Source organism: Urocitellus parryii, chromosome 8, assembly GCF_045843805.1.
Source record: "Urocitellus parryii isolate mUroPar1 chromosome 8, mUroPar1.hap1, whole genome shotgun sequence".
Taxonomy (NCBI): domain Eukaryota; kingdom Metazoa; phylum Chordata; class Mammalia; order Rodentia; family Sciuridae; genus Urocitellus; species Urocitellus parryii.
In genome coordinates this window covers 147,425,233-147,452,565 of record NC_135538.1, presented here as the reverse complement: position 1 = coordinate 147,452,565, position 27,333 = coordinate 147,425,233, and the positions used below count along the sequence as shown (strand labels likewise).

The 27,333-nt window shown below is 36.2% G+C and overlaps 2 protein-coding genes across 9 annotated transcripts in view; one reads left to right on the top strand and one right to left on the bottom strand.

Moving 5' to 3' along the window:
• The window catches only part of Dek (DEK proto-oncogene), a 30,190-nt gene extending 8,622 nt beyond the window's left edge, over positions 1-21,568 (top strand). For 4 of the 6 annotated variants that reach the window (XM_026402196.2, XM_077801672.1, XM_026402197.2 and 1 more), the window contains 5 exons: positions 2,259-2,447; positions 14,945-15,080; positions 15,413-15,561; positions 19,371-19,439; positions 19,880-21,568. In XM_026402196.2, the coding sequence (XP_026257981.2) occupies positions 2,259-2,447; positions 14,945-15,080; positions 15,413-15,561; positions 19,371-19,439; positions 19,880-19,891 (555 nt within the window). In that variant the 3' untranslated portion in view covers positions 19,892-21,568. The remainder of the gene's footprint in view (positions 1-2,258; positions 2,448-14,944; positions 15,081-15,412; positions 15,562-19,370; positions 19,440-19,879) is intronic. The other 2 variants (XR_013344137.1, XM_077801671.1) reach the window with 2 other exon arrangements.
• A 249-nt stretch (positions 21,569-21,817) lies between these two features.
• Kdm1b (lysine demethylase 1B) overlaps positions 21,818-27,333 on the bottom strand; it is a 45,716-nt gene continuing 40,200 nt past the window's right edge. For all 3 annotated transcript variants that reach the window (XM_026402184.2, XM_026402186.2, XM_026402185.2), the window contains 3 exons: positions 26,700-26,822; positions 25,394-25,546; positions 21,818-23,551 (listed from right to left, as the gene is read on the bottom strand). In XM_026402184.2, coding sequence (XP_026257969.1) covers positions 23,468-23,551; positions 25,394-25,546; positions 26,700-26,822 — 360 coding nt within the window. In that variant the 3' untranslated portion in view covers positions 21,818-23,467. The remainder of the gene's footprint in view (positions 23,552-25,393; positions 25,547-26,699; positions 26,823-27,333) is intronic.

The window sequence follows — 27,333 nt, the reverse complement described above, 5'->3', positions numbered from 1 at the left end:
GGAGAAAACCATTGAATGTCAATGTGAAGCCAGAGTGTTTTATGTGGTGTATTTCCCATTTTGTCACAGATATTAAAAGGACAATGCAAGTAATATTATGGTTTCATCAAGGACATTCTTAGTAGAGCAATTTTTCCTTTTTTTTTTTTCTATTGATATGTAGTTGTGAGGGATACAGTGACTGCTAGTATATTTTGTTGCATTGATTGATATGAAGGTGTCTTGGTTAATACCCACCTATGCTTTGTGAAAATTTCTTTCTTTTTTAAATATTTTTTGTAGTGGACACAACACCTTTATTTATTTATTTATTTATTTATTTATTTATTTATTTATTTATTTATTTGTGGTGTTGAGGATTGAACCTAGAGCCTCACATGTGCTAGGCAAGCATTCTACCACTGATCCATAACCCCAGCCCTCAGTGCAAATGTCAACACCATAAAAAGAACAAATAAGTAATATGTTAATATTATTGTGAAAATAGTTGACTGTATAGAGTCTTAAAATGGTCTCAGGGAACCCCAGAATCCATGAGCCACATTTTGAGAGAATTTTGGTACTAGAGATTTAACTCAGGGTGGCTTTACTAACACTGAGCTGAGTCCACAGTCCTTTTTGCTTAAGTAATTTTAAAAAAATTTTGAGAAGGATCTTACTAAGTTGTTTAAGGCTTTGCTAAGTTGCTAAGGCTGGACTTGAACTTGGGATCCTCTTGGCTCAGCCTCCTGAGTCCTTGAGATTACAAAGTACTACTGTGGTGCTGAGAATCGAACCCAGTGCCTCATGCATGCTAGGCGAGCACTCTACCACTTGAGCCACATCCCCAGCCCCTCTTTCACTTTTCTTTATAGATTTATCCAGCACCCATTCTTTTCCCATTGCTATTAATTCTGTGTAGAGAATACTACCTGAATCTGGTTCCTGAGCTGAGATAGTAAAGGATGTCACATTATTCTAATACATTTGAGACTTGGCATTCATATAGTGAACAGTAGAAGTTTGGACAATGAGTGTCACTTTTTCTCTAAATAGTGCTATCAAAGAATTAATGTAAATGGGAATTGGGTCTTGTTGGTAGTAGTTCACATAACAAGGATCAAGGATACCTGTATATGTTAAAGGATTTTTTTTTTTTTGAGTACTAGGGATTAAACCTGGGGCTTTGTACATACATACTCTGGCTCTGAGCTACAGTCCCAGTCCTTTTTGAGATAGTCTCCCTGAGATGCCCTGGCTGGCCTCCAATTTGGGGTCCTCTTGCCTCAGCTTCCCAGGTAGCTGGGATTTCAGGTGTGTGCCACCATGTTCAACCTCAAGGAAGGTTTTTTGTTAGTTTGTTTTTTGCTTTTTTAATAGAGAATCATCTCTGAGAAATGTTTTTGATTGAGCCACTTTCTGGAGTGATCTAAGTTGTGTTTCCCAGTCTGCCTTTAGAATCACACCCAGCTCAAGTGTGTGCCTGCATTTTGACTGTGCCATGTATCACATGAGTCCACATGTGGATTTTCCCATTTGTGGTAAATGTCAGCTCTAGATTTTGAAGAATAGGGATGCTCAACCCATACTTTGCATTATTGTATTTTACCCTAGTGTTTTTGCTTATTGCCGAATATAATGTAACACGGGCAAAAATAAAAGAATATAAAAGATAATTGTATGGTTTAATTGAATATTAGAGTGATTGTAGTGCACCTATTTTGTGGTTCTTAATTAGTTTTGTAATTAACGTACCCAGTGTTTATTGCATATTCAGAAGCATCAGCCAAAATATGATCCTGGCATTATTGAAAATAGAGCCTAAAGGCAATATGATAGTTCATTCAAAAATTCGAGATGTATAATTGATGATAAGGTTTTATGTTCTTTTTTAATAGTGCCTCCCATTCCTTTTGATTCATGAGCCCTCTAAAAGCAAGGACTCCTAGCAGCAACAATTTTAATGCTTATAAAAATGAAATAAAATTTCTTAAAACAATTATGATAAAGTATCAACTGTCTGCATGCACTGCATTTCTGGTTCCATATCATAACCTAGAATACATCTCTCTCAACTTTTGGGAAGTCTTTTTAGGTGTTTAGAATATGAATAGAGTATTGGTAATACAGTTTTAGGTTCACCTGACTCAATTAAAAAAAAAAAGCCACAAAGCTTGTATTTTTTGAGAGATGAAATTGAGAAGTAGTTATCAGAAACAGTTGGTTGACTTGGAAATCTAATTCCTTATTGGTGTTATTATTATGAATGTTTTATACAGCCATTGCCAAAATCTAAAAAAACTTCTAGCAAAGGCAGTAAAAAAGAACGGAATAGTTCTGGAATGGCAAGGAAGGCAAAGCGAACCAAATGTCCTGAAATTCTGTCAGATGAATCTAGTAGTGATGAAGATGAAAAGAAAAACAAGGAAGAGTCTTCTGATGAAGAAGATAAAGAAAGTGAAGAGGAGGTAAAGTGTTCTGTTTTTTAAATTAAGTATAAACCTATTTCTTTCCCTTATAGAGCATCTAGTTTTATTGCCAACCCAGAGTATAAAAGTTGGAATATAATAGTCTGAATGTCCTGAATTTGAAATGTTTACTTGAGTCTAGAATAGGTAAATGGTCCGAGAAGCTGGAAGGATGCTTATCCTGAAAAGGAGCACATTGGAGCAGATTCTCCGAGATTTTGTTTCATGGTATATCATTAACTTGAGCCAATTAGTGCAAAAAGTAAGGTGTTTAAGGGTCATCATTTGTGTGTGTGTGTTGGGCATTATTTAATGAGGATGACATTGTTTGAAGTTTGGTGAGTAAGTTTTATAGGAATTAGAAATGTCTGTCATTTTTTACTTGGGAGTATTTGTAAAACATTGAGAATACTTATCTTCCAACCTGAGGCTTCAGGAAGGAGGTAAACTGATGAAGTTACAAGATTAAACTTTTGATATACATCCTCAGTCAGGTAGATAAGGGAGAACAGGTACAGAAGATGTATCTGTACATTCCTGTTGTTAATGATGTTCAGGTAGAGAGTATTTAATTTTGTTTTGGTGTTTTCCTTTAGCAGTCAGAACTTGCTTTATAAATTGTGTGTAAATTCCCCTGTCTTAGGGACTTAGTTAATGCTGGGTTGACATTTTGGGCTAGATAATTCTTTTTGTGGTGCACTTCTAGTTCCTAGTTGTGATAACTGGAAATATCTTCAGACATTGCCAGGTGTTCCCTGGGGAGAGGAGATTGAGCACTACAGAATTAGAGGGATTAAAAAGTAGTAAACTATTTTTTGTGTGTGTTTAGTGTTTATTAGTCTTGAGGTATTTAAAATTCATCCTTGGTTTAATGTCAAATGAAGTATGAACTGCTTTATAATTTTAAAAGATGGTTGGTTACATCCGTCTAGCAGGTGCTTCACAAATATCTTAAGGGTTTTTGTTTTGTTTTGACAAAAAGGAAGATGAATAATCTGAGCTTTAACATTTCTATGGATTGGACATCTGAGAGGAAAACATGAGACAGGTTTTCTTGTTCCTTTATTGAACCCAAGGGTGCTTAACAACTGAGCCATATCTTGGTCCTCACCCCCTGCAAAGACAAGGTCTTCCTAAGTTGCTAACCTTGGACTTGGGATCCTCCTGCCTCAGCCTCCTAAGTTGTTGCTATGACAGGTGTAGGCCACTGCATCTGGCTAATTGTGACTTTTAAATTTTATTCTGCATTCAGATTTCTGGTCATCTATGGTGTTCTGTTTACTGTATCCTAAGCTGTTGTATTTTTTAATAAATATTTATTTTTAATTGTAGTTGGATATAATACTTTTATTTATTTTTAGTTGTTGACAGGCCTTTATTTATTTATATGCAGTGCTAAGAATCTAACCCAGTGCCTCACAAGCCAGGCAAGTGCATTACCACTGAGCTACAGCCCAACCCCTATTTTATCTATTTTTATGTGGTGCTGAGGATAGAATTCAGTGCCTCGCATATGGTAGGCAAGTGCTGTACCACTGAGCCACAACCCCAGTGCCCCTAAACTCTTGTCATAGAATGTTAACATTTCATTTTTTCATGGAGACAAACCATGGGCCTTAGAAACTGGGTTTATTTGTTTTCCAGATTGTTCTAAGTAGTTGAACTCTATATTCGTAATTATATTTATTCTTGGATAATGATCACGTGTGGAAATATCCCACTACAAATCAAAGCTTTACAGTGACATAAACCAAGATCTGTTGCTAGAAACCCTGGTCAAATGGTGGATATCCACAAGGATGGGAGATAATGCTTTTACAAACATAAGCTGTATAAGAACCACAAGATAAAATCTATATTACATTTTATTAGAGGGACTTTTCCTGCTTGGATTGGTCCTGACAGATTTCATAAGATACGATTCCATAAAGTCTAGATTAAGAACACTCCTCAACCCCCTGCCAAACTTTGCTCCAACAAGGCTTGGTAAAAATTTAGGACTGGTCTCAAAAACTATTGCTAATTTGAGTTTATGTGAAAGGGTCTGGTGGCCTTTGAAAGTAAGTTCTAGTGGGAGGAATGATATTTCTTTGGCCACTTTGTTTTCTTTATTTCACGGCGTCTTGGTAAAGTGGAAACTGTGTTAGGTACTTCATAAATGAAAGTATTTTGGGTCATTACTGCAAAAGGACCTCTTTTATAAAAGGCCATTAAGAAAAAAGTTGCAGGTTAATCAGGAAAGTTATGGATTGCCTATGTTTTCTTTTTTGTACCAGGGATTGAACCCAGAGGGGCTTAACCGCAGGACCACATTCCCAGCCTTTTTGTATTTTGTTTTGAAACACAGTCTTGCTAAGTTGCATAGAGCCTCCCTAAGTGATCCCACTCCCTCACCCCTCCCTGTAAATCACTGAGGCTGGCTTTGAGCTTCAATTCTCCCACCTCAGCCTCCTAAATTGTTGGGATGATAGGCATGTGCTACTGCGCCAATTTTGCTTATACATTTTTTAAAATAGAAAATTACTAAATTAGTTTTGATTATTTCCTGAAATGTTTCTTTTCATTAGGATTAACTTCATTTAAATTAGCCAAGAAGCTAATTTAAAATTTCTATTTTAATATCTTAGAATAAACTGTGAACTTAGGGAGATTAATTTTATCTTAACCAGTTTCCTCTGTAAATTTGGTAATTTGACTACAATCAAAATTTAATCTGTATGATAACATTAGAAGTTTTAGATAGAAGTCTAATTCAAATTATAGTTCTCCAGCAGATTATGTGAGGTTGAATATTATTCACTTGCTGATTTTCATATTTATCTGTGCAAGAGAATCAGGAAGCCACTGAAATCTAAACAGCTAACAATTGACAGCTTATAAAGTCTTCTTTTAAAAAAAAACAGATGTAAGCTTTAGCATATGGACTGATACTTGCTAAAGCGTTTGTTTGAAGTTTTCTATTCTGTACCTGTTTCTATGATATACAGTGAATAATTCACAAAAGTTTTATAATCCTCATCAAGAGGATGCTTATTAAGAGTAGCTTTGGTAATTAATGCCTTTATAAAAGAACTTCACTGGATTTGCCTATTAGTTTGGCTCTTGACATTGACTTTTTTTTTTTTTTGATGAGTGTCATATATTTATTATAGACCTCTTTCATCACGGTTTCTACTTTGGTTTTGGGTGCAATTATTTTTTTAAAATTTATTCTAGTTATACATGACAGTATAATGCATTTTGACACATTGTACATAAATGGAGCCCAATTTCTCATTGCTCTGACTGTACATGGTGCTGAGTCACAGTAGTGTAATCATTTATGTTTTCAGGGTAATAATGTCTGTCTTATTCTACTGTCCTTCCCATCCCTACCACCCATCCCCTCCCCTCACTCTCTTCTGCACAATCCAGAGTTCCTTCATTCTTCCCTACTTACCTCCTCCCCACTATGGATCAGCACATCCACTTATCAGAAAATGTTAAGCCTTTGGGTTTTTTTTTGGAATTAGCATATTTTACTTTGCATAATATTCTCTAGTTCCATCCATTTACGGGCAAATGCCATCATTTTATTCTTTAAGGCTGAGTAAGATTCCATTGTATATATACATTTTCTTTATCCATTCATCTGTTGAATGTTGGTTCCATAGTTTAGCTTTTGTGAATTGAGCTTCTATAAACATTGATGTAGCTGCATCACTGTAGTATGCTGATTTTAAGTCCATTGAGTATAAATCAAGGAGTGGGATTGCTGGGTCAAAGGGTGGTTCCATTTCAAGTTTTCTGAGAAATCTCCATACTCCTTTCCATAGTAGTAGCACCAATTTGCAGTCCCACCAGCAATGTATGAATGAACATTTTCCCCCACATCCTTCTTATTATTATTTGTACTCTTGATAATTGCCATTCTGACTAGAGTGGGAAGAAATCTTAGTTTTGATTTGCATTTCTCTAATTGCTAGAGATGGTGAGAATTTTTTCATGTTTCTTGATTGATTATATTTCTTCTGTGAAGTGTGTGTTCAGTTCTGTTGCTCACTTATTGATCGGTTTATTTGTGTTTTTTGGTGTTCAGTTTTTTTAGTTCTTTATATATCCTTGAGACTATCTGAGGTGTGTGTGGTATAAAGACTTTTTCCCATTCTGTAGACTCTCTCTTCACATTGTTGATTGTTTCCTTTGCTGAGAAAGCAGCTTTTTAGTTTGACTCCATTTCATTTATTGATTCTTAATTTTACTTCTGGTGCTTTAGGAGTCTTGTTAAGGAAGTCAGGTCCTAAGCTAGCATGTTGTGAAGATTTGGGCCTAGTTTTTCCTTTATTAAGTGCAGGGTCTCTATTCTAGTCCTAAGTCTTTGCTCCACTTTGATTTTTGTGCAGGGTGAGAGATAGGGGTTCAATTTCACTTTGTTACATATGGATTTCTAATTTTCCCAGCACCGGTTGTTGAATAGGCTGTCATTTCCCCAGTGTATGTTTTCAGCGCCTTTTCTAGTATGAAATAACTGTATTTATGTGGGTTTGTCCCTGTGTCTTCTGTTTTGTATCATTGGTCTACATTTCTGTTTTGGGGCCAGTACCATGCTGTTTTTGTTACTGTTGCTCTGTAGTGTAGTTTAAGGTCTGATATTGTGATGCCCCCTCTGTCACTCTTCTTGCTAAGAATTGCTTTGGCTATTTTGGGGTAAAAGCAATTTTATCATTGCTTTTTCTATTTCTATGAAGAATGTCATTGGGATTTTTAATAGAAATTGCATTAAATCTATATAACAGTTTTGTTAGTATGGCAATTTTGACAGTATTAATTCTTCCTATCCAAGAGCATGGCAGATCTTTTCTTCTTCTAAGGTCTTCTTCAGTTTCTTTCTTTAATGTTCTGTAGTTTTCATTGTAGAGGTCTTTCACCTCTTTTGTTAGATTGATTACCAAGCCTTTTTTTTTTTTTTTTAAAGGCTATTTTGAAAAGGGTAGTTTTTCTAATTTCTCTTTTAGTGGCTTGATCACTTATGTATAGAAATACATTTGATTTATAAGTGCTGATTTTGTATACTGCTACTTTGCTGAATTCATTTTTTAGTTCTAAAAGTTTTCTGGTGGAATTTTTTGGATCTTCTAAATATAGAATCCTGTCATCAGCAAATGGTGATAGTTTGAGTCCTTCTTTGCCTATTCGTATCCCTTTGATTTCTTTCTTGACATTGACTTTTTAGGACAACAAGATGAACAATTGGAAACAATGAAGAAACTGGTAGGTGAAGTTTCTTCAAAATGAGAAAATGTGAATATCAACAAGTTGTTATTTTCTATAAACTGATTTTGAAAACCATCTGATTCCCATATTGGATTGGTATCTTTAGGGGAAGATTGCTTAAATGAGCAAGTAAGATTAAATCATACTCTTTTCTGCTACTTGCATGTATTAACAGGATCAGAGACATTGTTGTTATAAAGAAAAAGGGGGAAACATTGCCCATGGGGGGGTAGTCTTTACACCTTAAAAATATACTTTGTTTCTTTTTCAATTTATCCTAGTAACTTTTTCTTTACTTTTTGTTTCCTAGTATTTATCTGACTCTTCCCTATGTGTCAGGAATATTTTCAGCTGAGATAATTAACAACCTTACCAATGTCCAAAACAGGACTTCATTTACCTTTCATGATAAAAAAGTGCACAGATAGGTAGTTCTGGGCCAGTAGGGCAACTCAGGAAAGAATTTGAATGCCTTCTCTTCCTGAGCTAGTATATAGCATTTAACATGATCCACAGGGTTGTTTTAGCTTTAGACATTGTATTCATATTCCAGACAAGAAAGAGCAAAGGACATTTTCCCATTGATGTCATTCCCCCCCCCCCACTCCCCCATGATGCCTTTTATCAGATATCTCCATGTACATGACTTTGGCCAGAACTATGTCACGTGGCTGCTTAGCTGCAAGAAAGCTGTGAGATCCAGATATTAGCTTTCTTGACTTCATAGGAAGACTGCAGATCAAAAGCAGGTTGTTGAGTGAGCCATCCTACAAATCATAGAAACTCAGTTATTGGAAGGCTTATCTATTTGGGCTATTGAAGGAATTTTTTTGGTAGTAATAGGAGGGTGAATATGAACATTTTGTTCTTAATGTTTTTTTGTTTTGTTTTGTTTTTTGCTTTGGGTACAGGGGATTTAACCAAGGGGTGCTTAATCATGAGCCACAACCCCAGGCCTTTTCTATATTTTACTTAGTGAGGCCCTGAGTTGCTTTGGGCCTCACTAAAATTGCTGAGGCTGGCTTTGAACTCTCAGTCCTCTTGCCTCAGCCTCCCAAGGGATTACAGGCATGTGCAACTGTACCTGGCTTCGTTATATTTTTTTTAAAACTGAGAAATCTCATCATTTGTTCGGAGGAAGGCAAAGTTCATTGATCACCATAATGATCAATTATGTTGGAAGGCAAAGTTCATTGATCACCATAATAAAATCCATCTTGACTTAAACTTGCTTTTATTATCTTTTGTGAAATACAACTATACTGGCACATTCTTTTCTCTTGGCATTCTGGATTTTTTCAGCCAAGTTATTAAAAGAATAGTGTATTTTAAGCTAATGTTTATTTTGTTCATCTATTTACCCAGTCCAACCTTTCTCCGTGAGGACAGAATTCTGGCTCTGACAGGCTTCTTTTTTGGTGACCCTCCTTCAAGAGCCCTGCTGCCTATAAAAGATAGGTAAGCCTAAATCTCCCAAGTTTGCCTTCAAAAAGTGTCTTGTTCCTCTGATTCTGAACCTTCATGGTAATCAGACATGGAAAATCTTTAAATTTTTGTATACAACTAATCTTTAAAAATTTAAACTATAATACATTGTACTATCTGAAATTAATGGTGGTCATCAATTTTATCTGTTCCCCTAGATGGTCCTGATTGAACCACAAGCATATATTCAGAGAGAACATTCAGAGAGAACAAACCAAAATCTTTGAAAATAAATCCTGACAATTTGGGAAACGAGTTTTTTCTTTATTCTTTTTTATCCAAACTTGTTACCTAATGTTTTCCCCCATAAATAATGTTTTTACTATAATTACTAGTTTTTAGAATATTTTAAAAGAGACTTGAAGGGCCAATATATAATTTCTAATATAACCACATTTTGATTGATTCAATAAATTGGGGATATACTAAGTGCCATTGGAATTACAGAAGATACTTTCTACCCATATGCCATTTGATACTTAATACTTTATCTGAGAGAAGGCTTAAGGGAGATACAGAAGAAGCAACCAATTCAAGTTGACATTGGTAAAATAGGGGAAAGTTGGATGTGTGAACAAAAGTAGGGAACAGAGCAGGAGTGCTTTTTTTGTGCCACAGAAGTAGGGCAGTGAGGCAAAGTTGGAGTGGTGAAGGTGAACTTGGGCACCATTGTGACTAATGCAATCTTGAGATAGATTTATCACTTTTATTTATTGAAAATGATTGTCTTTATACTTAAGCATTTTGCTAAGTTTGGGGGGGGGAGACTTCTACCTAGGTAGAAATAGTACTCATTCAGTATGCATTTATTGATACAGAAATGGAACCTACTATGTTCTGTGTGCATCTTATATCTCATTTATTTTTTACTCATGAGAGAGAGCGCCTCACTTTTGTACTTAAAGCTATGATAAATATATAATGACCTTTTTAAGTGCTTTTTTTATTTTTCTAGAGTTTCTAATTTATTTATTTTTGTATTGAGTAAGAGAACAGAATCTAATTCTCAAAACTTAAAACTCTAAAGGCTGTTAACATAAATGTTGTAACTTAAGAAATTATCCTTTTGAATGTCTTATCTGGTTCCTTCCTTATATGTATAAATCTCTAATAATTCGAAATCTAGTCTTGGAATCAAAAAACTCTGACCTGTACACCAAATTGAGCCCGTGCTTGTTTTATATAGCCCATAAGCTGAATGTGTTTTTTTCCATTTTAAAATGATTATTTAAAAAATTAAGAGTATGCAACAGAGATTGTATGTAGTTGGCAAAGTCTGAAATATTTACTATTTGGCACTTTATGGAGAAAACTTGGTGACATGGCTATACTATAAATATATTTCTCATTTTATATGGTATAGCTAGATAAGTCAGCTGTGGGACTTAAAAATAATATATAGTTATGCTAGGCATTGTGGCACCCACCTGTAATCCCAGAGGCTCAGGAAGCTGAGGCAGGAGGATTACAAGTTCAAAGCAAGCCTCATCGACTTAGTAAGGCCTTAAGCAACTTGATGAGACCCTGTCTCTAAATAAAATATAATGGGCTAGGGTTGTGGCTCAATGGTTAAGTGCCCCTGGGTTCAATCCCTGGTGACCAAAATGTGTGTGTGTGTGTAGGTGCAGGTGCCCTTAATCTTGATGGTCTGATCTAATGGTCTTCCCCCCCACTTTCAAATGTACAACCTATATAGGTAAATTGTGTCAGAGAGTGCCATTATTAAAAATCAAGAGGTTTGGTTGCTGTTGATGGGATATATCTTTGTCTTGGCATCAGGATAATTTTAATAAAGTAGAACTTCAGGGTTGAAAGAGATCTTTAAACGTTATCTTGTCCCCAAGTATTTTTTCCATTTCAGTTTTCCAAATAATCATTAGTGCTACATATGAATAAATAATGAACAAGGTCTTTATCCTTATGCATTTCAGTTGAGTAGATGGGAGGAGAGAGGTCAAAGATTCGGGGGGTGGGGGTGGGGGAGAATTGCAGTAGAACATAAGAGCTGTAAAACAGAGAGAAAGAATCCTGGAGCCAGTACAAAGTTTGGACTGTAAGGGCCAGAGATGGCCCTTATGCAGAATTTGTTTTCCCTTGTTGCCATTCTGTATTTTTAGCCAACATTTTAAATTTGGGGTTATCATCTGTAATATTTGTATGCAATGGGGGAAAAATTAGCATGTGATAAATATGTTGTATCAGTTGGCTTAGTCTGTTGTTGTTTTGTTTTTTTTAAGCTGATGACATTATGTGTGAGTGCTGTACTACAAGTGTGATTGTAAACAACACTTTTTTAGGTGCTTAGGGAATGATAGTGCTAAATAAAGGTAATCCGTGTCTATTCTTGTGGAGATAGTCAGATCTCCCTTTAAGCTTAAAGTGTAGTGGAGAAATAGGAAAATAACTATTGTTAAACAAATATTAAATACCTATTTTCTTTGCTACCATGTGTTGGATTAACTCATCCTCAGAATTTCTTAGATATGACCATAGTTAATCAAATCCATGATGCCTGTAAGAAATTGTTATGTAGATTGTAAAGTGTACCCCAATGTCAGAGAGATGAAAATGATAAGAGGTGGTGCCATTATTATTTCCATGTTCACAGATAAGGAAACATGCAGATAAAGGGTGATTTGCCTGGGAATACAAAATTAGTGGTGGAGTCAGGGTTTGGACCAGATGATTTGATTGTAAACCCATATTCTTATTCACTGCTTGAGGATACTTTCCACATAGTTGGGATTAATGAATTTAAGCCAGGTATGTTGGGAATGTGGTGTAGTTACATTGATGGTATTGTGAAAGATTTAAAGAGATAATTTCTCAGCTGGATTTAGAAGTATGAGCAAGATTTTACTAAGTAGAGGAAAGGAACGAAAGTAGTACTTTGGAAAGTTTATGTAAAATTAAAGCGGACATGGTTTAACTTGCCTTCTCAATTTTCCCAGTTTTTTTTTTTTTTTAAACTTCTAAATAATGAGATCCATGTTTGCCTTAACTGCAAAAACCTGTCCACTGTGTCCCAATACTGAGGTATGTTCTTTGAAATGTCTCCATTTTCCAAGTTATCCATACCTAATAGCTTATCTTCAGGGTAGGAGAAGGGATTCTAAACACCCACAGGACTTCGGCCACAATAAGAATTCATCAGCTATCCTACTACTCTGCCTAAGATACTACATCCAAGGTTTAGTTGTTTCGCTCTTTCTCAAGTTAACACAAATCAACCTAAAAATATACTGAATTCCTACTTGAAGTTTGTCACAGAAAATTGGGTGAATGGTTATTGAAGATAAATGAAATCCAGTATGAATAACAATGAGATTCTGGTATTTTGGGGTCAGGTTATATCTACCATAATATATGAAAAGAGTATGATATATTGTGGTTAGTTAATACAAGTGTTCTTGAGAATGTCTGGGTGCTTTTTAAATTTTTATTCTGTAATCTGCCCTGCTTTTAAAGAACACTTAAAAACTTGAAGTTATTAGAAAAAAATACATTTGCATAATGAAAGAATTTCTCACTACAAAAGAAACCACTCATAAAAGTAATAATAACTAATTTGAGTGTTTCCTGTGTGCCGGGCACAATTAAGAATACTTTCCTGCATTAATGCATTTATCATTCATAAGACCATAGGTAATCTTGCTCTCTGAGTATATAAGGAAAATAGGGCCCAGAGATATACTGGGGCTTGCAATTTGAAAGCAGGCCAGCTTGCCTCAAGAGCCCACACTATGAACTGTGTTTTGTATCTTTTTCTATGGTGATTGTATGTTTTTTAGAAATTTTGTTACTAGGTAATAGGCTAGTTGTCGCTTAGACTGTAGAACATTGTTCTTTCTAAAAGATGGTGTTAAATATAGAAAGATGTAAAGGTTTATGTGTTTGTCGGTAAAATGTTATGTAGATCACTGCAAATGTTTATTGCTTTGTGAAATTATTAACCATTATGAATTTATAGGTTTAAAAATGGCACCATATTATTTGTGACTGCTAAAATTTAAATGATAAAAGGCTCTGGATGTTTTTTTTGGTTGGTTGGTTGGTCTTGTTTTTTGGTGCCAGGGATTGAACCCAAGGATGCTTAACCACGGAGCCACATCCCCAGCCCTTTTTATATTATATTTAGAGATGGGGTCTCAATAAATTGCTGAGGCTGGCTCTGAACTCACGATCCTCCTGCCTCAGCTGGGATTACAGGCATGCATCATTGTGCCCAGCCTCTGGATGTATTTTAATGGGATGTAATTTGAATGGGGCTCAAGTATCATTTGTTGCTCATCTTCCCCAAGTCTTTGAATGATAATTTAGTTTCTTTTACCTACCGTCCAGATTTTATTAGCCCTTGACTAAATAGTGATATAGTGATTATTTTATTCTGTGTATTAAGTGTGTCAACAGAATTTATGGACTTTTAGTATTTCCTCATGGAGCCTGATGTAGCTTGTGTGAACTAGGCGGACTCCTAATAAAACTTTAAGATAATTATAGGAAAGATAAAACCATTAATTCTTGTCCCACAGTCCCTACTATTTGGAACATCAGAATTAGGAAGTAACAATGGCTTCTGAAGAGCAAAAATTCATGGTAAAGCTCATGTACTTGGAGAAGGATGTCAGCACCTTGATCTTGAGTGGATTTTTTAGTAGCAACCAAACTAGATGTGTTAGCTAGTTCCTAGCCAAGGGTACATCACTTAAGTAGTAGTGCAGGTAATATTAAGCTTATATAGATATGTACAATGATAGTATTGTAATTTGTTACAATAGACACTGTTACTTGTAAATGTGTAAACTTTTCTTTTAATATTTCTTGTAAACTTTGTTACAAGAAATAGACACTAAAATCCAATGAACTGCACTTAGAAATAGTCTGAGCTCAGACTAATTTTTCTGGAATAAATTGTTCTGTACACTTAAATCTGAAGGATGCACAGTGTTTGTATTTTTTAAAGGAAAAGATGATGTATAATTTAACTTGAGAATAAATATTTGAGGAACATTCTTCAAGTTATTGAAAATTATGTAGTATGTAGAGGTGATTTTAATTTATCTTAGGGCATTAGTTTATAGGAATGCTCTGCCTTTGAGAATGTTAACTAAATGAAGAATTAATGTTTTCTAATTTCAGAGAAGCTGGTTGAGGCAAAATAACGATAAACTATAATTTTGTCATTTTAGTCTCTTTAGATATGCATTTTACTTCTGTTTAATCAGATACGGATATTTGAAAACACTTTGAAATCAGATCTATATTTGAATCTTGGCTCTTTATTAATGTGACAGTAGACAAGATAACCTCACACTGAGCCTGTAGTTTTCTCATACAGTCATAAATGTTTATTGAGCAGTTACTACTATATAGCAGGCACTATTTTAGGAATTAGAAATATATTGGTAGACAGAGGGAGGGGGGCCTTTTCATGGAACTTATAGTTGGAAGAAAGAGAAAGTAAATAAGAGACGATACTATATATTTTAGGATTTGAATTTTTTTCCCCAGGATTAAATAGGGGTTTTCTACCCATCCAGCAGAATAAATGTGGGCATCTTTTATTTTTTGTAACTGTTTTTTTATTTATACTTAGACTTATATTGGGATATAATTGTGTTCAGTGTATTAGTCATCTCTCAAAAATTGATAATTAATAATTTGATGTAACCTAATGTTAATGTTTTCTAATATTGAGAGGCATAGAGGAATAGTAGTGAATCACATCAGTATATATACTTTGCTTTCCTTTCCAACAGCCACCAAAAAAGACTTCTAAAAAAGAAAAAGCGAAACAGAAAGCTACTCCTAAAAATAAAAAGTCTGTAAAGAGTGCAAATGTTAAGAAGGCAGATAGTAGTACCACCAAGAAGAATCAAAACAGTTCTAAAAAAGGTAAGTTAGAAATGACATTATTAGCAATTTTAAAGGTACAAAATATATTTTGTGCATAATATTTAAATGTGTGTGGAAAACAAGTAAACTGCAAAGAGGTTTTTTAAAACTTAAAAAAAATTCAAAATCAACATGAAATTTTAATGCATGTTTTATAAGTAGCTTATTGTGATAAATTGTAATTTTTATTAAAAATTAAAATTTTAAGTTGGTGATTTATAATTTGGGGGTCCAGTACTCCCTTGCAAATTCTGAAAGCTTATAAAATTCTTCCAGCCTTGCCTTAAATATTAAATTACTTTTCAATTCATATTTAATTATCTTACATTTAGAAAGTGAATCTGAGGATAGTTCAGATGATGAACCTTTAATTAAAAAGTTGAAGAAACCACCTACAGATGAAGAGATAAAAGAAACAGTGAAGAAATTATTGGCCAATGCCAACTTGGAGGAAGTCACAATGAAGCAGATTTGCAAAGAGGTAATTAGACAAATGTTTTAATCCTTTTTTTTTTTTTTTTTTGCCTTAAAATTTTCTTTCACCTATTCCTTAATCTGAAGCTACATTCCTTTGTGCATTTATTCTTTGGATAAGTATTTAAAGTCAGTAAACGAAATTTGGATGATTTGTTTCAAACTGCATAGGAAACTTTCCAGATTTGGAAATTGCCAGTATATTCTTAGATTGTGTTAGCTTAGATTGTGTTAGTTTTAAAAAACAATCTACTGGGCACCTTATTCCCTTGATAGTATGGTAAATGAGCTGTTAAAGATTAGGTTCTTACACTTCTGTGAAGTTCTTCTAAGATTTCACAGAAAATAAACATTGTAGCCTTGAGTGTGATTTCATAGGAATTCCATATCCTAGATCTAAATTGGGAGACTTTATAGTCGATGTTTTTGTGGCAATATGAAATCCAAACTTTGAAATGTACCAAAGGTAAAATATCCCATACTTTTTAAGAAAACAGATTATTGGTGTATTCCTATTGAACCATTCAACATATCAGGCACAACGCTAGATGTTACAGATGGAGTAGAGAAGCCATTATTTGCCTTTAAATAGTGCTTGTGGTTCGGTGGGATAGACAAGTATTCCAGTAAGAGTGCTGTATGTGAGGGCCATGTTAAAACAGTACTGAAAAAGCTGCAGCACCACAGAACCAACTTACTACTTAGGATTGAGGGAAGGAGTTTGGAAGAGTCTAAAAAAGCATCTGGAAGAATTTTTAACTAAGTTCTTTGTAGTGTATCAGCTTTTCCATACAGTTGAGGAACAACGACTAAAACACTCTGGCAGATCTTATATATGCCTTATTACTAAATTTGGGGGGTTTTGTTTGGTGGTGGGGGGAGTGTTGTGTTTTTGGTCTGGGTTTTTTTTTTTTTTTTTTTCCTCACCCCAGGGATTAAACCCAGGGGTGCTAAGACACATCCCCAACTCCCCCCATTATTTAAATTAAAAAAAAAATTAGACAGGGTCTCACTAACTTGCTTAATGCCTCAATGTATTGCTGAGATTGGCTTTGAACTTGGCAATCCTCCTGCCTCAGTTTTCTGAGCTGCTGGGATTATAGGGTTGTGCCACCACTTGAAACTAGTGGGGAATCAGGATGCTGGATAGATAGAAATATTTGTCAAGAGCATAAAGAAATCATTTTATTTTTTAAAGTTATCCCAAGGAAATCATGAAGGAAGCCTGACAAAGGATGAGACAGTCAGGAAACCCAGTTTTATATCACAACCAGAACAACAGGTGTTGTCACTGGTAGCTTGCCTAGCATGCTCAAGGCCTTGGATTTGATCTGTAGTGCTACAACAAATCAACAGGGTTGCTATAATCCAGGTCAGAAGAGAGCCTCATCAGAGGTTGCTTCATTGGGGTATAAGAGCTTAGACAGCATTCTCAGAATAGAAAATAGAACAGGAAGAATATTCTAGGAGAATATGTGGGGGTTTTTGTTTTTAGATATTTTGAGTTGGAGTGCTTAGCATAACTAAGTGTACAAAATTAAGAATGTTGTGATTCTCCATTTTAGGAAAGAAATCTAGACCAGGATATTGCTAAGAGTTAACCAGGAATATAAATAAAGTAGCCAAGGGAAGATAAAGGGTAAGAAAAGTAAAACAGTCCTAACAACCACCAACACAGAGTTGAGAAGTAATTTCTATAAAATATAAGAAAATAGAGTAGAAGAAGAAAGGTCAGGGGAACGGGGCTAGGAAAGTCAAGAGACGGAGTTTCAAGAAAGAGGTAGCACCAAGGAAAAAAAACAGAATAGATTTGCAAATATACAAAAGCATTTATCCTTCTACTCAGGGAAATAAAAATTGGAAAGGAAATATTTTTACTTATTAGATTGAAGAAAATTAGTTTTCACTGTAACAACTTTTTTAGAAGACACTTAGGTAGCATCTTAAAATTTAAATTGCAAATCCCCTTTAACCCAGCAATTTCATTCCTAGGTCTGTGTCCTAAAGACATAGTTACATCTGTACAAAAATGTTTACAATAATGTTAATTGTATTTATTAATGCCTATAATACTGAAAAATCAGAAATGGCCATCAGTAGAGAAATGTTTAAACTGGTACATTCATATTGTTTGGACTACTGTGTAGCAGTTCAGAATAACATGGAAGAATCTTCCAAGTAATGTTAAATTTTTTTAAATATAGAATACCATACAGAAAAACTATATTGCTATTTATATGTGTTTGAGTGTCCCAAACTAAATGAGGGCAGAGTGCAGAAGAATTTGAAGAGAGATTAGATAGGCCATTTGAAGGATTTCTGTCAATTTGTGCATTTTTTAAAAGGCATTAATAACAAGGAGAGGTTGGGAAAGAAAGACTTGGTATTTTTTTTTCAGACAGTAATTAGGAAATGATCATATAATAGTAAATTTGAGGGTTAATAAAACGAATTTCATCATCTCAAGAATTAATTGGGAGGAACATGAATGAATTAAATGTTGTTTCAAGCAGCTTCAAGTTGGTGAGAAAATATTTCTAAAGGGACCAGAGAAGAGCCAGGGGGCAAGTGCAGGGAAAAGAGAAGGTGGAGCTACAGGGGAGCTGAGGGATAGATCCCCGTGGAGGTAAAGGAAATGGGAATCATTAAGAATGCAGGTAAAATGGAGGGAAAATGGATATGTCAGAAAGTTGACACGATAATAGCTTCTTGAGTAAAAGCAGTAAGGAGATGAAACTGCCAGTGCAGAGAATACAAGGGAGAACCTGACCTGAGACTAGCAGTTGCTAGAAGGCTAAGGCAGCCAGTCACTTCAAAGTTGTTAATAATTTTCCAAAGTAACCTCTGGCCTCAGCCTAACCATAGAGAAATGGGTAATTAGACCAATTCAGAGTTGTGGCTTACAGGGGAAGAACAAGGGACATGAGGGTAACTTAAATGATGGACTATATTTGCAAAGGTTGGTCAGCTACAACCTATGAACTAAATCCATCATACCACTTGGTTTTCTTAATAGTTGGAGAGAGCTGAAACTATTTACATTATAATACTTTACCAAAAAAAAGTTTCTGGCCCTGAACTGTAATAGAAATTAAGCAGAAGGATGCTTATAAGATTGTGAGAAATTGGTGTTGGGCTTAGAAGTCAAGTAGCAGGTATAATGGGACTGAGAAAGAAACTTGACAAATGAGATTGAAATTTAGTCATTTTTAGGGGTTGAGGACTGCTGAGACCTCTTGAATGTTAGTGAATTTACCAGGGAGAGGATTCAATGGATTAGAGAGGCTGAAGCTCAAATTGTGGAATTACAGATAAAATGTTGGCTGATGTTAACAGAGAAGAAAGGATATATCAAAAGATGGTTCACAGAGCCAGGCACTGTGATACACACCTGTAATCCCAGTTACTTGGGAGGCTAAGGCAGGAAACTCACAAGTTCAAGGCCAGCTTTAGCAGCTTATGAAGCCCTGTCTCAAAAAAATTTTAAAAAGATGAAGATCCGAGGAGGTAAACCAATGGTAAACCACCCCTAGGTTTAGTCCCCTGTACAGAAAAAAGAAAAAAGCAATATTACAGATGATTAGTTAAAGAAGTTAACAGAAATGTTTTCTTAACCCATATTTAATGCCCATACTGCCAGTTTATAAAGCACTGAGAATGTCTGCATGTTCATTTTCTTTGTGTACCATGTTCCAAAAGTGCTTATTTGCAATACAAATGAGTACTCTTCAAATATACATGCAGCTGTTTGTGCATATTCAGAGACAGAATCTTGGATTTAAAATTCTTTAAATGTTTTTTTCCTTTTTGCTATAGGTATATGAAAATTATCCTGCTTATGATTTAACTGAGAGAAAAGACTTCATAAAAACAACTGTAAAAGAGGTAAATATTTTAGTCTTTTCATAGTTTGATCATTTGGGACATAGAAGACAAAATAAATATTAATTTGTATATTTTTCTAGCATATTTTTATCATTAAATATCACATTTGATCCTCATTTATTCAGAATAGATGGGAATATATATTTAATAAAGTTTGAACAATTAGTGATAGAATCTGAACTCAGATTAGATGTGAATTCACAGTGTACCTAGTAGTGAGGCATCTCAAGAGTTGCTCAAAAAATGTCAGGGCAAATTCTTCTGGCTAGTACAAGGTAGGGGAGATCCATAGTAGTTGCAGTTTTATGTTGACCCACCTGATTTTCCAAGGTCACAGTAATAAAACATGTTAAAAACAAAAATGGGGTCAAGTTTTATAATTTATGTATACTTAATTTCTGTGTTGGACAAGGTAAAATAATGTTTTTCTTTCATTACAGCTAATTTCTTGAGATACAGGACAGAGACAGATGACTTGTTCCCATAGATTTGAAGATCTGATTTATACCATTATACCAGCAAAGAGAATGTATTTCCTTTTCTAAATTCTCGTTAAGGATTGTGTTGGTAGGACTTACTGCTGACCTTTTTTTTATCTTGAGTGTTACATAAATCAGTTTGCCGCTTTAAATTGCATTTCTATGCAGTTTTAGTTTAAAATCTTGCATGGCAGTAATTGTTCCTTGCTTTTATAGTTGTACTTTGTACATTTTGGATTTCTTTATATAAGGTCATAGATTCCTGAACTGTTGTGGGTTTTAGTGCACTTAACATTAGACTGCTTAAGACATATTTTAATCAAGTAGAACAAAACTATTATAGCCAGCATTTATACATGCAGAGACTTGCAGTATTTACTATATATTTTGAATACACATTTTCTTCTGTCAGTGTGAAAACTCAATGGCGGTGTGCTCATCTTTAACAAGCTACAGCTAGCCAAGTGACTAAATTGGAACTTTCTTCTGCATGTGTATATATGTCAAATTGTCAGCATGACAGAAATGACAGATGTTATTTTTGTATTTTTAAAAAACCAATTTGTTGTACATAAAGTTTTTTTTATTTCTTTTGTGCAGATCAGTTTTTAAATTCAACATAGGTAGGGACCTTTATTTACACTTGTAAACTATGAAATATCAGTGTTTGGCGAGATGGACTGACAGAGCAGGGGAAGTCAGAATCCAGTGATGGGAACGCTGAAGGAACTGTCTAGTTCTGCTATGCCTCCAAAGTGTCATCCATCTATAGTTTGTGTTAACTCTGCAAAAGTGTCTGTGGATGCATTTTATATTAAGGACAGACCAAAATCAACACATCAAAACTTCAAAAACTTTGGGAAAGGGTGGGTTTGAGTACAAGGACATTTGGCTTATAGTAAATGAACTGATTTTATTAACTGATTTTGACCATATAAAATGCTGATATTTACAGAAAATGGCCACCTCCATAATTATGACAAAAGTACAAGGTGTAATGCCAGAAGATAATGTGTAGGTAATAGCAGATACCTGACAATTTCTCAATATTTTTAACATTAAAGAAATTTAATGTGGAATCAGGGCTCTTGGGTTTTAAATTTTGGCCAATCAAGATTCAAAGTGATCAACATGTGGACCACTCCTGGTCATATCCATGTCTCCCCCCCCCCCCCAAACCACCCTGTACTGGGGATGGAACCCAGGGGTGCTCCAACACTGAGTTATATCCTCAGCCCTTTTTGAGACAGGATGTTACCAAGTTGCCTAGATTGGTCTCAAACTTGTGATCCTCCTGCCTCAGCCTCCTAGTAGCTGGGATTATAGGCTTTCATCACTGTACTCAACCCACTCCTGAATTATAAGACTAAATTGTCTTTTAAATTAATGGTCTTAATCAGTTTAAACGTGCTGCCTATGACAGATATTTGATGTACCAATTGAAGTGTTTAAAAATCTTTGCATCATAGAAATGTATATAAGTGATTTAACAGGTATTTTCACAGGTTAGTTTCTTAATAAAGTTAGGACATTAGGGGAAAGGATACTTAATACGAGTGAATGGAATAAGCAACAAAGACCTAAAAATTGACCTTTGATTTTAAATATCTGTTCTTACAAACCTTGTCAATAAAAATAGTGATGTTTTAAGTCTCTTGAATTTGATGTTTTAACTTATGTGTTTACGTGTCGTTTCCCCCTTATAGTAAGTTTTTAAATGGATTTAGCCCCATAACATAATTTGATGAGCACTACAGTTAACTATTTCATAACCCATTACTATAAAGGGGATAAGAATGTGTGCGCGCAGGTGAGGGGACTGAGGTGGGTGTGAGTTCTTGGTGATGAAATGCCCAGTTAGAGCATTTACCACTGCAGCACAGACACAGAGCATATTTGAAAAAGTCTAGTTTTTATTAAGCAGTTTTACACAACCAGCTATTCGTGATCAGCAAGTTAAATTACTGTAAAAGTGTGTATTCGCTGCTACTCAATTACAAAATCTTGGGACAACACTGAAAAACATTCAAAGTAACTCAATTTAAGAAAAGTACCATATCTTCTTAAAGAACAAAATGTCAAAATATAGGTCATTTAAGACAAAGTTATTTTAAATACACATTTACCATCTTTTAAGTAGGGTTTTTCCTACTTGTAGCACAGTAGCCTTAAGTGCTCAGAAACTAAAGTAATAATTTACTGTGAACCATTTCCAACATTTTGCATTTATCATCACTTAACATAATGCATGCCGTTTAAACATTTAAAACATAATACTTTAAAGCAGAATACCTCCTAATCAGTACCAATGAGTCTCAAACATCAATGTTTCCTAATTTTTGAAACATATAGCTCTTGGCTTTGTTTGTATCATACTTTGAGGAGGGGGTGGTGTGTATGTGTGTGTCTGAAGTTCACTGTACACTGTTTGAATGATATTCTTTGTTCTTACAAAGTGATTTTAAATTTGAAAAGTTCCTAGTTTTTTTAAAAGTGGCTTTAAAAGCAGACCAATATAATTCAAAGAGTTGTTCAAAAACTTTTAAATAAGCTTATTTTCAACCTGTAAACTAAAGTTTCTTGACAAAATAGGTATCTTGAAGACCTTAAAACCCATGTTTATTTATCAATTTAAGTGGAAAAAGTAAATACTTACCGTGTTGTAGGCTTTTATAAATGTAATATTTACCAGGATAACTCACATTTTTTGCAGTTTTCCAATGGACCTGCCTATGGAAAACTAAACATAATTATACAAAAATTATGAATCTGTTTTATGATTCCTGAATCATAATACTGAATAATAGTGATTGCCAAAATTAAGGATACTCCAGATTTGAATGTGTAGCACTTTAAGAAAAATAGCTATATCCTGTGTCATGGTGTGAAGATCACACACTACACCCCATTCTAAACGGGGGGGGGGGGTGCTATTCTAAGGGATTAAGATTTTTGTTTTGCCAATGATTATGCAAATCTCTAAGATATCTCCAAAGATAAACTGAATTTTTCTTTTGAATTTTCAAATGGGGAGAAATGTTATAAAATAGAAGCTTCATTTAACTTTAACTGGAAATTAATGTATCAAAAAAAGTTTAAGTTCAATATTGGATCCATATAAAAATATTAAGGCTCATTGGTAAAGATACTGATAAATTTTCACAGAAGACAGACACATGGTTTTATCTAGTATGTTGTTTTTCCTGCTTGTTTAACTTGGTTTCACAATGTATGAAAACTGATCAGCCAAAAAAACTTGTCAAATCTGAAGGGAACCTCCAATCATGGAAGAACCACACTCTAGGTATCAACTTAAGGTTATATTCTGCCTTACTCTGAAACCCAGAAGACACAGCACTATTTGGACCTACAGAAGATGCAATTAAATGTAAGTGCTCATAAGGATTTGGGGGGAGCTCATGCTTTCAGAGTGGTGGCATGGGTTTGCACCTATCAAGAGCTCCCCCTTATAAAATTGAGGTTGAACATATGTTTCAAACTTTCCCACTTGGGATACAGAAAGAAAAGCAGGGTCCAAACAAATTCTCTTCAAAAGGCTGCAATCTTGCTTGCTTCTCGAACACCACTCAAATATGCCCCTGTAACAGTTTGTGGAAAATGCCTGTTTGTCGCCTATTAAAAAAAAAAAAAAATTTCATGCACGAGTTCAAATTACTATGTAGAGTTCAATATAAGCTTATACTTTCTCTGATCTTCCTAAAGTAAGACTCCTGTCCCAGTCTGTGTGCTCACAATAACACTTCTCACCCATCACAGCATTTGAACTTCTTTGGTTATCTTGCCATGCTTTGCCAAACTTGCTAATTCTACAACATTCTGTCCTGTGTGGCATTCATTAAAATATTAGGTATCTGTGTGAGGTACTGGATTGAAAACAATGAATACTGGTGGGGGGTAGCAACACAGGCCTTAGGGAAATGGGTTTTTAGTGGGTGAGTTATGATAGTCATCAAAGGAAAGCTAGAACAGCCTAAATCCTGCTTGTGACCCTTAAATATACCTTACCCTAAAATAGCCATGTCTTGCAAATGGCTGACCATTGTCTGTGTGCAGCCGCGGGCTCCTCAGAGGCCCAAGAGTAGTCAATCCGTCTGGGTTTAAGATGACATTCTTTTATAATTACCCAAAAATCACAGGAAAAAAACACCATCAACTGTTTTCTAAAATAAACAGGGAGACATGTAACCCTAAACTGTAATATAATAAATGTAATGACTGCAAAATGGTTCCTCAAAGAAACCCAAGAAAACCTCAGCTGTTAGGGGGCATGAGGAACCATGGAGGCAGAGAGTAGTTTGAGAGGAAAACAGGATTGGTGTAAAGACTGGCAAAAGCCCCTCACAAGACCACTCTTCAAGAGACCCCTTATGTCACTTGGAAACTGGCATAACCTAAGAGGTTCCTGCTTCCACCACACAAACTAAATGTCCCAAGGCACTGATGTGGAGTCCAACCACCAGTTGATGAGCTTGCTGAAGCTATCAAATCTAAGCTTAAAGTCAAGGGTGGGGCACTTGGACACACAGCAGGTAGACTACAGCACACAGAATAGAAAGTCTGAGGAAACTCCAGGAAGAAGTCAAAAACCAAGTCTTAATAACCTTAGTTAAGAAACAAGCTATGGAGCAAGAAGAGGGCACTGAGAACAAGAAAGCACTCAGTGAAATATAAGAGCCAATTTAACAGCAGGTTGATACCATCACACCCACACTCCCCTCCAAAATTCCCCAAAGCAGAAAAGAAACGAAGAACAATAAAGAGAAATATCAGTTAAATCTGAGTTCCAGGACACCAGATCTAATAGTAAAAGTAAAAACTGGAGAGAGAATGATCAGAAATAAAATGAGGATTGAAAGACAAGTGTTTCTAGATTACAAGAAATGAAAAAAAGACAGGACCAGAATCAGAAAAGCAGATCTTGGAGCAAAAGCCCAACACAGAGTGGTTAAAAGACTCAGCAGGCCCTACAGCAAGCCCCCAGACTGGAACCAGGAAGGACTGCGGGAGGGGGAGGTCAGAGGCTGAAGTAACAGGCCAGCTCAGATTGGACTGAAATCAGATGTGTGAAGGGGACAGGGACCAAAACAGGATAATGACCAAAGACACCCTGGCTCAGCAGCACACATTTGCATAGAAACATGCACCAATCTAACTGAAGTGGTGCAGACTAAATGTGTTGAATCTTTAATCTGACAGCTAGTCAATAAACACTTCTGTCTAATGTTAAATCAGAAGACAGCGATATAAACATAATTTTAACATAGGAAGGAAAGTCCTGGAAAAATGGCTAGAAGAGTTTAAAATGACTGCCTCTGGGAGTGTGATAAGGCTTCCATTTGTTGTCTTTAAGATGCTGAACAGTATTTGACATAATAGTCTTTAAACTCTGGTCGGCTATTGTTTTAATTCTAATAAAAATCAAAATATAACTGAATTTTGAATTGAGACACACACCTCACCCGCAAAAAAGACAGTTCCTTGTATATCTTCAGCAATGATATCATAGGCCTCACCACTTCCAAAGGTCTTCACAAAACTGTATGCCATCTGGATCCATGGCTCTGTGCTCCACCGAGTGACAAAATACTTTGTGGGCTCTGGGACCTCCTATGTCCAACAGAAAGGAATCATAAAACAGGATCAAGGAAGAACTTGGGCACAGTGTACCCCCAATTATAAAAGGACATTTCTCCCTCAGGGTGTGGCCTGCCTTCATCCTCTAGCACTATGAACATCCATGTTCCTCCTACCCCATAAACGTATTCCCTGCCCAGCCACACACAACTCCCTTGCTTCCACACTTCACCCTGCCAGAGACGACATCTGCCTACCTTCTGGGTGCTAGCACCAGTGGTCAAGAGTTCAAGTCACCCTGGGCCAATGCTTGGCACATGTGGGGAGCCACAATGAGTTACCGGGCCTTCCAGTCAAGACACACCACGGGGATCTGAAAGATCCTTACCCCCGCTCGGATAGCAAGGCCAGTCTTCTGAGTCGGCATACTCTGGGGTTCAGCTACACTCACCTATTCTCTTGTAATCCTACCCCTTCCCCCTGTTTGGGATAGAATGTTCCATGGAAACTCCCTTCTCTCGCTCTGCCTTTGGGTGTGGCCTTCTTAGATGTCAGTTAATCTGTTGACAGCAGACATGACCCTAGATTCAACCTTCTGAAACCTGACCCCTTGCCTCATTTGAATGGCTTCTCTCCAGTAAAAGGGTTCAGCACGTGCTCGCCCTCTCTATCCAGGGACCCTTGAGGTCAAAGGAGGTGTCACAGGACCCAGGGAAAAAGGTATTTCTGTCTCTTGTGTGATTATTTGGACAGTGTGACTCTATTTGGAAACTGGGTCTTTAATGAGAAGTTAAAATGAGGTTGTTGTTGTGGGCCTAATCCAGTGTAACTGGTGTATGTCCTTATAAAAAGGGGAGATGACAACACATACTACAGAGGGAAGAGCACAACAGGACCCAGCGAGTGGATGGCCATCAGCAAGCCTCGGAAAAAGGCATCTAAAGCCCAAGTCTGCTGTCACCTTGATCTTGGATTTCCAGTCTCCAGAACTGTACAAGTAACTTTCTGTTGCTAAGCCACGGTCCTGTGATTTCCTGTTAGGTCAGTCCTGGCAAACTCACCCAGGCACTTAAGTGGAGAAAGAATGGGGCCCCCTGCCTGGGTTCCCTGCATCCTTAGCTATTCAACAGCACTGGGTCCCTCCCACTAGGAAAAGCAGGTCCTTCTTCAAGAAGGCTTCTCTGACCTGCTCCTTGAACAGCTCCCGGAGGGTGGCCATGCACTGCTGCAGCACCTGCTTGTCATCCAGGGTCCTCACGGATGCTACTGCCTCTCCTGCGATCACTGACATCAGCACGCTTTGCTGCTTCTGGAGGCAGGAAGGAACAGCAGTTGAAGTGTTTTGCTTCTGGTACAAATGTTTAAGGCTCAGTTCCAGACAAGGGCCTCATCCTCCAAGCTCAATTTTATAACTTCAACTGTCCCTTATCCTCCCTCCAATCTCCTATCCATTCTCCTCAAACATATGCTACTCATCCACCTGTTCCACTGTTCCCTGGTGGGACAGGAAATACTGTAAAAATAACATTTAGGGTTCCTTTTGCTGTTCACATACAAAACCTTGCTTCAGAAGGAGTAGGAAGAGATTGAGGGGAAATTACAAAACAATGAGAAGAAAACAAGTGGTAATAGAAGCTTGCCCTTGGCTCCCACGTGAAACCTTAAGAGAAAGTCTCTTGGAACTGAGAGAACAGGAAATGACAGCTGTGACCAGTGTGTGGCAGCTGCAAGGGAGTCCAGCAACTGCTCACTCCAGGTGTGCCCCCCCCACCCCCAACAGACCAACCACCTCCTGCCCTCTGTACCCACCGCAAGACCCT